The 14,782-nt window shown below is 31.3% G+C and overlaps 1 protein-coding gene across 1 annotated transcript; it reads right to left on the bottom strand.

The window, feature by feature from the left end:
* Nucleotides 1–11,438: 11,438 nt before the first annotated feature.
* LOTGIDRAFT_132142 (hypothetical protein) lies at nucleotides 11,439–12,896 on the bottom strand (the record flags this gene model as incomplete). The annotated part of the gene is made up of 1 exon (XM_009066579.1): nucleotides 11,439–12,896. The coding sequence occupies one exon, from the start codon at nucleotides 12,894–12,896 to the stop codon at nucleotides 11,439–11,441; it is 1,458 nt and encodes a 485-aa protein (XP_009064827.1).
* Between the last annotated feature and the right edge of the window lie 1,886 nt (nucleotides 12,897–14,782).

The following is a 14,782-nucleotide window of genomic DNA, read 5'->3' as shown; positions in this document are numbered from 1 at the left end:
TTTTTTACTTACAGAATACTAATATTTCAGTCTTTGTCAGAGTTTCAGTAGCACCATTCCTGTTTGCAATGCAACTCTGTAATTCCTGCAATTCCAGACTAATACCATTACTATCCATATATTTTTCAAGACAAATGGAATTACAGGAACTACAGAAATATGATAGAAAATTAGATAAGTGAAAATCTAAAATATATGTGCCCCAATTTCATATATAAAGACCAGAAAACCTCTTTTGAGTCTCTCTAATGGATTCTATATCTTTAAAGTAGATTTCGCTTGCTACAAAAAATCATAATTCAAAACATTTTTTTAGAAAATGACATAACTTTTAATATTCTGCCTTCATCAATGTTCAAATAGAAAAGTTCAAAAACTTGGGAAAAACAATTTTAACTTGAATTTTCAAATTTTTGACTTTGAAAGACATCTCAATCAAAAAGCTAAATGCATAAACATGCCATTATGAATAAATAATTAACCAAATTGCTTGTTTATAGCATCTGTTATACAAAAATAGATTTCACAAAGATGCAATCAAATTTCTATTTTAAACATTATTTGTACCAAAGCTCTGCTATATACTTTTAACAAAATTTACCATGACAACTCAACAACTCAATTTACACTTGAAATGTTTGGCACCATGTTTTTAATATGTTCTGGAAATCCAGACACTATTCCTACTGTTCTATGTTTATCTAGAGATTTTGATAAGACCAAGAATTTATATATTGGACTTATCAACAACTATAACATCAAAAATCAAAACTTAAAAGAAACCCTATGTGGCCCAGAAAAATCACTTCCGAAAATCTGCAAGTTTGAACAAAGGACTGAACAAACAGTTTGAAATCTACACAAAATATCAAATTTTTCCCAATCAGCTCAATAGTTCACATCTGCACATGGAAAACCTAATTAATTAATTAATTTGCAAATGAATCACATAACTCCTGTCAAAAATATAATAATTATATCATCAGTTTTATATTTCAAATGCATTAATAACATTCTTCTGATGAGAATATATCCATAAGTATGTAATTGTTTATTAAAAATGAGTAAGATATTTATTAATTTCAAAGAATTTTTTTACCTTTTTGACCACTGTTTTTCTTGATGAGAGTTTCAATGCATATATAAAAAAAAATTGCAATTATGTACTGGACAAGTATGTATTTTCTCAAAAATATCTGATATTCCATTCAAAAACTCCTTACTCTTAGACACAATATCAAAACACAAGTTTAACTTCACAATTAATTAACAAAATCAATTTTTTATCTTTTTCATTGAAGATCCTTCAGAAATGTTTCTAAAGCACTCACTGTAAACTGCAGTCCTAATCAAATATCTAAAGCCAAAATCAACTGACAAGCAAATTTGTTCTTTCTACCTTAATAGTTCACCTTTGTTGTCAAAAAATGTCACAAGACAAAACAGCATCCATAATCCTTCAAGTAGAAAGTCTTGCAGTCAGTATAAAAAGATAGGTGAGAAATCAATAGAGTGACCATCACCTTTAGTCACCAGTTAATAGTCAATACTAGTTAATAGTTAGTACATAAATACTCTGACTATTGACTACTTATCTTTAATATTTACCGGTAGAAATTACTCACAAACTTTCCATAATAGTACAATTACTAACTACTGTACATTGGTCTTTTGTACTGTTTTAAATCAAATAAACTAGAGTTTTAAACACTGTCCATTCAAACAAACTACTTCAGTAATCTACTAAACAGTCACTTTTACACTTTTAGTACCGACTTATCCACCAACAAAGAAAGAATTTTTAGAGCAAAAAATATTTCCTTAAAAATTCAAAAATTTAAAATTACATCTTTAGATACAATTAAAAAACAATTCTAACTACAAGGTAATTAAAAATATTTGTAAAGAGGTTTTCTAAATTTATTATGTGTATCGATTTGCACCATTCCAATTTTCAATCAGACGTCTGCCATTTTTGTAATTCCACTAAAACTAAGCGTTTTTTTCTATTTAGTGGAATTGCAAGAAACCTCATTACAATCTTTACAATGGTTGATTAGCCTTACTATTTCGTAAAATTCACATTTAACAAGTTCAAGAGCAAAATTAAAACTGGTGAAACACAATTGATAACGCCAACAAATAATGCCGCACAAATGATGGAAAGTTCTTCAAAGCTTTCCACAATGTTTTGTCCATTTGACCAGTAATGAATAAATAAATCTCTAAAACAGAAGAGTGGACAGAACCATCAATAGCAGACAGTTTAGAGAATTACAGGACAATAGAGGAACCAGAATAGCCGTAAATAGCCAATAATACATGGCAATCAGTAGTTAATAACTACTCATTAAATATCCATTATCAATTTCACATTCCATTTCATTAAAATTTCAGACAATACAATCAGACTTATCCTATTACTTTGTTCCCTGATAATACCTATTTTCTAGCTGGATTGCAACTGCAGCTATCTTTATTTTAATCTAAATGATTTAGATTCATGTGAATTGATAGTCGTTTTTTAATGAAAATTGGCAGGAGATTTCCTTCCTGATCATTCTATACATGCAAATTTAGAACCATAATGGAAATAATGGTATCTTCACATTGATTCTATTTTCCTTTTATTTAATCTACTAAAAGAATGGTATAGTCACTTAAATTTTTGCTTCATTGGCTGAGGAGGTTGATTATACATAACATTTTCTTATTAGAAAATGAAATTCCCCTAATATTTCACAAGATAATGGTTTTGACGATTTCAATTTCTAGAACATTATACACATTTTTCAAATCGTACATAATCACAAAAATGTTGACAACAGCATAGAAATAACAACAGTCTAAGCATTTATGTTATAATTTATTAAATGGTTAGCATATTAGACATCTGATTTTATTTCTGAAAAGTGATAAGGATAGCTTAAATTGATATCAATATTTTGTTATATCAAATATTTAGATAGAAATAGATATCTTTAATAATCAAAATATGATATAAGCATCTAATATGCAGCCAGAAACCTGCTTTATATGTAAATTTATGTCCTTTGTCCATAATCAATAATTTTTTTCTAGTTATCAAATATAAATGTTTTCTAATATATTTTACCAATTTTCAAAGTGAAAATAAGCGTGAAATTAATTTCATTAAGTCTCCAGGGGTCACACGTGGACTTTTTTGACAATTAATTATACCAAAGCAGAAAACCTAAAAATGATTTAAATGTATATATATTCATTTAATCCAATTTGAATTTAATCATTGACAAACCAGGTGTCATATTCCATGATGAAAAGGAATACCATTTTGAAAGTGAATATTTTGATGAGTACATCAAACTTTAAATTCTGAAATTTCCAATAATGGCACAAACTGATAAAAGACTAAAATGAACTTCATCTGTGTTCAGGAAACAAAGCAAAGAACACCTGTATGTTAGGTGATATTATCAATATAGCCAGTGTCCAGTTGACCACTTATCATCCTTCTGGTCAGTACATTCACAATCTTATCACCATCTTTTTAATGGTCAACAACTATTAATAAGCCATCACATTATATTGTGTTCAATGCCTTTGAAAGAGTGATACATCTTTTCTGAAGTTTCAATACTGTTTCAACGTGACACACGGAAAACAATGGACATCTTTATGGACAAAATTTACATTATTGAAAATGGCATATATCTCATATAAAGACTTTAAGTGAACTGCCTGCTTCCATTGCTTCAAAAGATGAAAAAATGTAGGGTGCGTAATTGCATGGAAAATGGATTTTAGGCTTTAGACTTAGTTCATGTCATAACTGTGGTTCTGTGGTCTCGCTGAGAAAATTAAAAATATAACAAAACATGACAAAAAGCTTAAAAGCTTATACTGTTTAATTTTGTCATTTATAATAAAATTGTGAAAAATGCATACTGCTTTAATCAAAAGATATGACAACTATTTATGTTTCAAAACTGTCAAGCAGAAATTTATTTTAGAACCTTTTTTCCTTTTTAATTGCATCCAAACCTGATGCCAGATTATATTTTAACATAGTGATACATGTAACTCTATATAACGTCTTATATAATTACCAGTTTATACAACTATTTAAAATATATCTTTATGAGTACCACCAATTATATCAAATACAAAAAGCTCATTGAACAATTCCCTCATCTAAAAAATATGAAAATTTGTCCAGATTTTTACCCGTTTTGACACTAACATAAGTACTATCATAAATATCTTCAGATCTTGATTTTATAGCTTCTTCTACCAATATTTAATGTGTGAAGTCCTTCCATAAATCAAATTAACACTTCATAGCTTGTAAATTAACATGATCTGTATACCATTCAAACATATTACAATTCCAGATTTTCACAAAACCTTAAAGGGATTGTAAAGAGGTTTTCTAAAAAAAGATATATGTATCGGGTCACTGATAGCATCACTTTGCACCATTCCAATTTTCATTCAGACGTCTTTTGTTCCTGCAATTCCACAAAAACTAAGCGTCTTATGACGTCACAAATTATCAAAATACGCTTGCATCACATAAAGCCCTTCAGGATTAGCGATGTCATCAAACACATAATTTGTGTCGAATTGGAGGAACCACAGACATCTGATTGAAATCAGAATGGTGCAAATTGATGCCATTAGTGTCCCTTATACACATACAAAATTTCAAAATCTTTTTAACAACATGCACTGAAACATTCTCTACATAAAGTATCAAACATTTGGCATACCATCAAGACCTCCTATGTCAAAGCACAACTCATAATGAAATCAACAATGGCAGTGACAAGCCTTGTTGTATGCAGAAAGTCAATAAAAAATTTCAACTGACAGTGTTCATCTGAGCATGAAGAAACTGATGTAAAGTGTTTGGCATATTTAAAGGTGTTTTTTACTGCAATATTTTTCTTACAACAATTGATGCATATCAATCCAGCATTATTAAAAATCTATAATCATTCACTAAAATAAAGTTTTGATAGTCAAGATTAAAAATAATGAGTCATTCCCCTCAACCTTATATTGAACTCTTCCAAACATGCATTTTGTCAACCAATTATCATGTAATGTTAGAGTACATTTGATCAAATAGGGTTAATTTATTGCCTTTTTGAATTATTTTCAAGAGTCTTTTTCAGATTAAGATTCCTTGATCATTCTCTGATACTGTGTGGTAAAATGAAACTATAAAAAATATATTTTTGAAGAGATGTATCGGCAAAGCCTTACTGTCATTTGTTCAACATTAAAATTATTAGATTACAATAATTCCTACCATTAATAATAATAGATTAATCAATAGAAAGAAAAGTCTGGACAATTAAACTCTTTATAATTAGCTCTAATCAATGAATAAAATATTAGGATGGTCCGATATTAAATTGTAAACTTAACAATCCATCTTGTACACCTTCATTTTTTATAATAATATTTATTGATTAGCATTGTACACAACTAAAATCTACTTCTCTCAGCACAATCAGAATTTTATGCTTGATTTAACATGGATGCCATTTCTAAACTACATTCTTCTGTACAGAAAAAAAATCAAGTAGATTCTGATTCAGTTTCTAGCAGTGGCTCAACTACTATAGGGACTGGTTTAACCAAATCTACAGATCTCAACCTCCAGAAAAAAATACAAAATTTAAAAAAAAAAATTGTATAATTATAATCAAACTATTAAGCAACCAGCAATATATAAATGAGTGAAATACCATTAACTACAGACTGCAAATCTTGAAATCTTTCATTAACAGGTATTCAATTGACTGACAAGAGGGTCAAATGCATGAGAAGATATATCAAAAAGAATTTCCTAGGGAGGTCCCCCAATGCACTCAATTCCACCAATCCCCACTCATCTAGTTAAATAACTAATTTCAAGAATGTAATCCTGCACAAAATATACTCAAACCAATATTGCCCTGAGATATCATAAACTTATGTCAATCCTTTTTTTCAGAAAACAACACAATCATACCTCCAGCTGACAAAATATTAATAAACTAAGCCATGTGATTGAATATAAAGTTATTAAGATTTTTAAGTTACTGATCAAATTACTATATACTAGACAACGTACTGTCTTACTGTTATATATATATATATATTGGCAAATATTGATAAATAAATAGTAAATATAATTTAGTTTGGATCAATATACCCTCAGTAAGACAATAGAACATATAGTTTTAACTTGAGTAAAGTTTCCCTCATTGCACACTACAAAGAAATATCTGTCTTCATTAATCCAATTGGAAGCAGAAAAAGACGAAAAAAAATTAAGTATCAAATCATCATTTAAAATGAGAATGTCTTGTTTAATTTTAATCTGAATGAACTATATCTTGTGAATTCTTCTTCAAATCCTCATTTTATTTCATTTTTCAAATCCTACCTGATCTCGCAAACAACAGCACCAGGTTATTTTGTAATCAGTTACTATTCGGCAGAAGGCACTGGCACATGGTTAAAATTATGTTTAAAACAAAAAATAATTGTTAAAAATTAGATCTGGCCTTTGCAAGATTAGAAATTAGGGTGGTTGAAAAGATATTGTAGTAATTCTTGAGAAATTTCAGAAATTAGCACATTTTCAGGCATTTTTTCTATGGCACAAAAATAGTTCTATGAATCTTCTTGTAAAAATAACAACATGTAAGTAACTGAGTATATATCAGATGTAAGAACCAGAATTTATTCACCTGTGATGTTAACAAGCCAATGAAGGTGATAAAAGATAGGGTGTTGAAACATGGTATATTAAAATGTGTTATGATATACCTACTAATGATATGACCGGTACTCTGTTAGTAAATAGTCAGTTCTATCTATATATATAATACCATGTGTATAATATATATAATTACATAGATTTCTATATCAGTATATTTATCTGATATCATATTTACATCTTTCATTGTGTCTTCATCAACATCTATCATCAATAGTTTCTTCAATTTCATACAAAAAGATGATTGATATCAGCTTATATTGTGAACTCGAGTAGACTGTATGTCTAGCTGTATCTGAAAACAACTGAATTTTCAAAGACTGCTTGCAACTGGTGGCATCTGAAAGAAAGAATCTGATGGAAAGCTGGTTCTAGTTGACCGACAACTGAAAAAGCGCAAATGCTCCAGTTGCTTTTTTTGTACCGGTACTTTATATTAACTGATTGCAGTTGTTAGTAGTTAGTAAATTTGGGAGAGGGAGGGGGCTTTATGTCTACTGCAATGGGGTATGAGATGCTTTGAATTACCTGCCAACCTCTCATACAAGACAAGAAAGTAATTTATGAAATTAGGAGATGATTTTTGTGTAGATGATTCATTAACCCAGAAGTTACAGGAAAAGAATTCATCAGGTTTAATCAGCACCAAATCTGCATCAAATCTGATCATAAGATTTTAGATTTTAAGGTTTAAGATATTACTGTTAATATTATGTGTTGTAAAATTTATAACAATTTACAGATTGCCTTAGTCCTTGTGTAGAAAAGGAGCCTGAGTCGCACCTCTGTCAAAATTAAAAGATTGTGATATCTGTTTTTTTGAGCAAGCTGGCAACTTTTGCTTCAGACTCTTTTTTCAGTATAAGTATTTATTATATGGATATATTGGGTTGTTTATGTTTTTTTTGATATTTTTGGCTACTTTGTTCAAGGCAGTACTTGTAGCCTACAATTTTTGTTTCAAGACTTTCATATTTTCAGGGTTGTTCAAAGACATCTTGAAGTATATCTGTGAGGATTTTAAAAGGGATCAGTTTACCAACAGCTGAGATACTACCTGTCGCACTTTGGGACGATACCAAAATATATGATATATGAATATATGGGTGTTAAGGGGATAAAGTCCACCAAATGTTTTTGTCTTTCTTCAGGATTTTATATAATTACAGTTTCTCATTTCTGAATCACATTTTGTCAAAGAAGAATATCATCTCAAACTATTGATATTGTTGGTCTACTTTGGATAGAAATATTTTCAAAAAATAAGAATTATTGTCATAGAATTATTTTTGATGAGAGCCTTATCGCATGTGACGGCATATTATGCTCATGGACAATTTGTGAGAAATATTATTCCAAATTCATATTCAGTCAGTGATAATTCTCCTACCGATAGTCCTACAGCATAATTGTAAATAAATTGGAGACCTAGACATCAGAACGGGCTTAGTGAATAAAGTAACCTACCATGAATAAAGCTGGAAAAGTCTTATGTATAGTACCATCAAGATAACACACAAAAGCAGTCAGTTGCTGGATAGCTGAGAGTGATCATTGAATGGTGATCTTTGAAATAATGTATTATATATAAAGGGAGGTAAATAGTAATGTGAGTAAATTTATCCTTGCTACAGACAACAAATCATTTAATATAATAACAAGATGTTTTAAATTGGAAGAGTCTCATGTGCAATACCACCAGGATAACAGATAAAAGAAGTCAGTTGCTGGGTTGCTGAGAGTGTTCATTGAATAGTGATCTTTGAGATAATGTAATAAAGGCAGGTAAATAGTTATGTGGGTAAATTTTATTCTTGCTACAGACAACAAATCATTTAATATAATAACAAGATGTTTTAAATTGGAAGTCTCATATGCAATACCATCAGCTTAACAGATAAAAGTAGTCAGTTACTAGATTGATTACAGTGTTCACCGAATGGTGATCTATGAAATAATGTAGGCCTACTATATATAAAGGGAAGTAAATAGTTATATGGGTAAATTTATCTTTGCTACAGACAACAAATCATTTAATATAATAACAAGATGTTTTATTTAGTGGTTAAATAATATAAATATCTAAAATTAAAAAAATAGGAGTGTTACATCCTACACTTCTTCACCTTATTGGGCTAATGAAGATGGGCAATGCCATGCAGTATACAATGGAGGAAATTTTTCCAGGACTGTGGTTTCAATCAAGCCTTTTTCCAACTGCAGCGTTTTAAATGCACATCCTATAGCACACAGGGCATCACTGACAAGGGGAAACCAGGTAGAAAAATCTGATAGTATTATCTCGACCTATGCTATGGGATTGGACCTTCAGATTTGTGAGCAAGTGTCTTAACTGATTGAGCCACTGCAGCTTCAATATCATTTTAGCTCTAGTTTTAATATGAGATAAGATTCAGCTTGTGAAAAGTAGGATGTCAAATTCATTTCATTTCGCTGCAAGTGTAATGTTATTAAAAATTTCATCATTGGCTCAAATCCATAGAAACTGGCATAATTTCATAAGGTATGTTTTTCAGATAAAATTTTGATGTTGCATAACATGCAAGTACACTTATATCAAGTTACTTTTAATATAGTACTCATTAAAGTACTGGCATCTCGACAGAAAAATATTCATTGCATAAGTTTACTAAAAACACAAAAAATAACTTAAGAATAAATTTTTATTCATGCCTGTATACATAATGTATAATACTACTTATTGCACTGATACAGTGCATATTATATTCATATAATATATTTATAAGGTTAGAAACCTAAAGTTTTAAAACAAAACCAAGCACATAAAATTCAAAACATCAGATTTGAGTATGATGACCCTCAATGACATTTGCTGATTATCATAAAAATAAACATAAAGAAGTCGTTCAAGAGTTGGTAAACATCTTTGTCAGTCAATAGATCAAGGTCGAGTAATCATTCACGATATTTTAATACATTTGAAGAATGCTCTTCGGTATTGAAATCACTTTCTAGAAATGGGCTTGGTATTACATCTGATGTGCACATCATGATATACATGTACTTGTAAGTGTCATAATTCTAAATCCTTGACATCTTAACAAATTTATCTTCAAAGCTATCTATGTTTTGTTGCATTATAATGTGCTGATGCATCAAAAATATTGTTGTACTCAATAGCTTTGGTATGGGGCAGCTATAGCTCTATTTATACCGTTTAATGAAAGAATCTCAGTCGAATGATGTCACTATGACATTAAATACAGTTTCAAAATAATGACTGCACAATGTGATCAAGCCTTTTTCTGGAATTAAGAAATAATCCACTTCAGTGGGAAAATCAGAATGGTGTAAATATCAGTATTAAAAGAAAATAATGTATTTTGTTCAAATCAATACCATTATCATATTCATCTTTGCTCAAATAACTATGTGGTAAACAACTTCTAATTAAATCACACTTTTCATCATGTGATCATTACTGAATGCAGCTGTCAGCTCTTTTTCGTCTGCAGTTTTCGTATGACATTTCATTACACCACAAAACACTAATGAATGCATACTAAGATTTGAAATGTTAACACATAGCAGATATTTCAGTTTTCAAATCTTAAAAATGAAATGGTCTGCAAGAAAATTGCCATTTTCACAATGGTCAATGGTATCCATGATTGCTAGTATATAACATATCTTTAATTATCATTTTGATTTCATTATTTTCTTGTTGCATATTTGTTTTGAGTACCATAATGATCCTAGTATACCCCATTAAAACATGGAATACTTCTCTCTACATGCAATTTGTTTATTCAAATGACACCTGAGTGTAAAATTGAGGAAATATAAAAAATTAACATAAAAATTATGCCGAAGAGAAAAACACTTAAGGTGAAAATAAGAGATTGCTGAAGACCATAATGTGGCCATAAATGACTGGTCAGAAGTTAGAAAACCATTTAATCTTGATCACAATTACATGGAGAGCATCTTTGGAATGTTGTAATTCGACCTTCAATTTAGATTTTATAAACAAGAATACAGATAGAAGAAGAGGTATATCAATCTTTTTTGTTTTGTTTCAACTATTCACTACATACATATCAATAATGGATGGTAATAAGTATATATTTTAATCTGTAATTGGAGTCATATCAAGTTAAAAAATACACGTAAATTTGATAAGTAAATTAAAAGGATTTAATGTCAACTGAATCTATTAAATGTTAGATTGTGCCAATTTATTCGAACACTTTATGCCTGAAGCCGAGAATATGCAAGTATAGTATCAGGTGTGAGATTAATGGTACAGTTGAACAAAGAAGAAATGAGAAAACAAGATTCGCTTCTACTATTTTCTACTGTATCGCTAATCCACATCGAACACCATACGCTGTCTTTTTCCGCATTAAGTATGCCTAATTATTGAATAGTAAAAACACATCTTTGGTCCAAAAGTTGTACATGGACCAACAAGGGATAACATCTACAACAAATATTCTTTATAAAAGAGAAATAAAGGCAGTGAAGTATATCAGACTGCATTAAGCCTAAATAAGAACTCAATGCTAATAAAAATATAATTCATAAAACTTAATTTTAATCATCCTGATACCCTCATGCTCTTAAAATTTGTTTGCATAAGGAAGGAAGGATCATTTGTTCAAAAAACAGACTTTGTTAATCTATACTATTTCTCAAATTAGCCCATGACCTTCTTGATAGAATTACGCAAAACTTCAATAGAAAAATCAACATCTTTTTTGTTAATACACATAGGTGGCTTAATACGGAAAGTAGTTCCATAATAACCACCTTTCCCAATGAGGAGCCCATTTTCTTTGGTATCTTCCCATATATCAGCCATAGCCTTTCCATTTAAAGGCAAGCGACTTTCTCTATCTTCAACCATTTCAACTCCGATCATTAATCCTTTACCACGAACATCTCCTATACATTTGAACTCAGACTTTAATCCAACAAGCTCTTTAATAAAATATGATCCTAATTCTTCACAATTTTCTTGGATTTTCTCTTCTTTGATAACATCTAAAACAGCTGAACCAACAGCACATGCTACAGGGTTACCACCAAATGTATTGAAATGAAGAGCTGTTCCCATTACTTCGGCCACTTTTGGTGTAGTGACAACTGCACCCATTGGAAATCCATTTCCCATGCCTTTGGCCATTGTAACTATATCAGGCTGAATCCCATTCGATTCAAATCCCCAAAAGTGGCTGCCAAGTCTGCCAAATCCAGTTTGAACTTCATCCGAAATACAAACACCACCTTGAGCGTGGACTAGATCATAAGCTCTTTTTAAGTAATCTTTAGGATATTGCACTGTCCCACCAACTCCCTGAATACATTCAGCAAAAAATCCACCAATTTTGGATTTAGGCATGGAAAATCTTAGTCCATCTTGAAGTTGATCAATATACATATCACAGGCTTTACACTCATCCGGATTGCAATCACAGTCTCTGTCAGTTTGTGAGATTGAATCACGACAATTCTTTCCACCCCAAGGACCGCGATATGGATCTGGATTCATAACTTGATGTATACCAAATCCAGTTGGTGTATTAAATCTCCAAGTTGACATCGCTGTTAATCCCATTAAATAAGGACTAGCTCCATGATATGCATTTCTTAAAGAAACTGTATCAAACACACCAGTATATAATCTAGCCATATGAAGAGCTAAATCATTAGATTCTGATCCACTGTTGGTAAAATATACTACTTTAAGATCACCTGGCAGCTTATCAGTTAATTGTTGTGCATATTCATGAATTGTTGGATGGAGGTAGATATTTGTAGTATGCCACAATTTTTTTATCTGTTCAGTAGCTGCTGCATTAACCTTCGGATGGCAATGGCCAACACTTACTGTAACAATTCCAGCAAACAAATCCAGGTATCTTTTTCCATTATTATCAAACAAATATTGCATCTTCCCTTGATGAATCATAACGGGTTTCTTATAGTAGGTCATCAAAGCAGGGCTTAATTTGGTTTTCCTTACTTTCAAAGTGTCTTCATAGCTCATTCCCTTGTAATCATCTGCCACATAATCAGATCCAGGGACCTCAGGGCTCCATGATCTGTCAAACTTTCGAAAAAACCTGCATTGTGTTGCAATAGCACCTTTCATCACCAAATTCGTTCTACCACACAGTTGCATTTTGAAAACTTCTAGCAGGCCTCCTCTGACTGGCCTATTGGATAACGATCATATGCTATACTAAAGCACCCCCTAACTAACTATTCTCTACGTTGACATCGGGTGTAGACTGGTTTAAACCGCCACAGAATGCCGTTATATTCAATATATAGAATTTATCACCGCATGAACTTAACTAGGTTGCCTGGCGCTCCTTCTTGTTTACATCGTGTACTAACTGTGTATTAGAATACGGTTTAACGCGTCGCTTTGTTTCGCATGCTACGAATGGTCCATACCAAATTAATCGTTAAAATAAAAGGTGTTCTGCTATTGGTTGAATTCTTTATTGGGGTTGTCCATTCTTTCTTCTACTTCTACAATGCTTAGGCATCACATGACTGATCCACGTCAATTCGTAGGACTTCCTTCCACTGACTAAATGGGGGTCATTTCTGGCTCAGTATCTGATACGTGTAGCCCGTTAATGTAGCCAACATTAACAAGACCCTATTGTATATTTGCGTTGGTGATCAGGAAAAAATGATTCAAATAGGTCAAATAAACAACAATAAGTCGAATATACAACACACAATTAGATATTTGAAATGGTCTCCAGATTTTCTCATTTTGTCTATAAATATAGACTGATATTTTGCCATTTTCTTTTGAAATAGATTTTAGACCAACGGAATTTACGGCCACATTTTCGTTATCTGTTCGATAATTGGTATGTGACTCAATTTAATCCCTTTTGTTGTCAATATAAATATATCTGTCGTGTCATGCACTATCAAACAGAATCTGTCCCTGACCTATGTGTTTGTAAATAGTTTTGATAAATGTAGTTCCATTTCAAAACTTACTGCCCAACCACATTGTTCCTAGAATTGTATTTTGACAACCATTTTTGATGAAATGAAATACCAACTCCAAACAATACTGGGACTTGAAACACTGTCCTTGAGCTGGTGAAAATGCCAATCTTTGCATACATTTTCAGTCAGAAATGTGGGTTCATTTCTGGACAATAAGTAGGCCTATGTTTAAACTATAGCGTGCAAAATGTAAGTTTAAACATTTGTGAAATAACACAAAAACATTCCCATTTTATTCCCATCGACGACTTACAATAAGGCTATATACAGCATAGGGATAGGCCTAATATTGTCCACAAATATAATTTGTATTGGGCCTCTAGAGAACTTTCCTAAATTATTCAATGAAGTGACTGCTAATGGAATTGCAACTTCTTTTTTTAGGCCCTATGTGATCCACTAATGTCAGATCACAACTGACCAACATAGGACTATGTTCGTTCAACTTCTGAAGTAAGCTTATTCAGATATCAACCGTTTTAGTGATCATCTTCTGTGCAAATATTGAACATATTTTCAAAGGAATCTTTTATCGAGTGTGCACGAAGTTGATTTTTAAAACTAAATTGTAAGTTTAAGACACATTTCACCAATTTTGTTGTTAATGTTGAGATCTATTATTACCACAGACAACTGATTATTTTCACCGTCGTAGGTAGCCTAGAGAGTGTAGGCTCGAGTCATTATTTGGCGTTAGGCCTAGACTTTCAATTCATTATTATCTGAGGACCATCACCATTCTACGATTACAATAGCCCCAATCCCTTTCAACTTCAATACAAACTGAAATAGATGTCTGTTATTATTCCAAGTACAATAGCATATTATCATTCAAAGCGTGGCACTCTGGTTCACGACTTTGCAAGCTGCGAAAGGCATGCCCCATTTCCCGCCTTTTTCTAAACTCTTCAATTCGGAGTCGGATTAGGTGTATAAACTTTATTTTTGTTATTATCTCCCCTGACATTTAATGGTCGAGATATAAAATTTGTGTAAATG

The sequence above is a fragment of the Lottia gigantea genome, assembly GCF_000327385.1.
Source record: "Lottia gigantea unplaced genomic scaffold LOTGIsca_78, whole genome shotgun sequence".
NCBI classification, from domain to species: domain Eukaryota; kingdom Metazoa; phylum Mollusca; class Gastropoda; family Lottiidae; genus Lottia; species Lottia gigantea.
The sequence above is the reverse complement of the archived record's forward strand: the minus strand, read 5'-3'. Positions and strand labels throughout refer to the sequence as shown.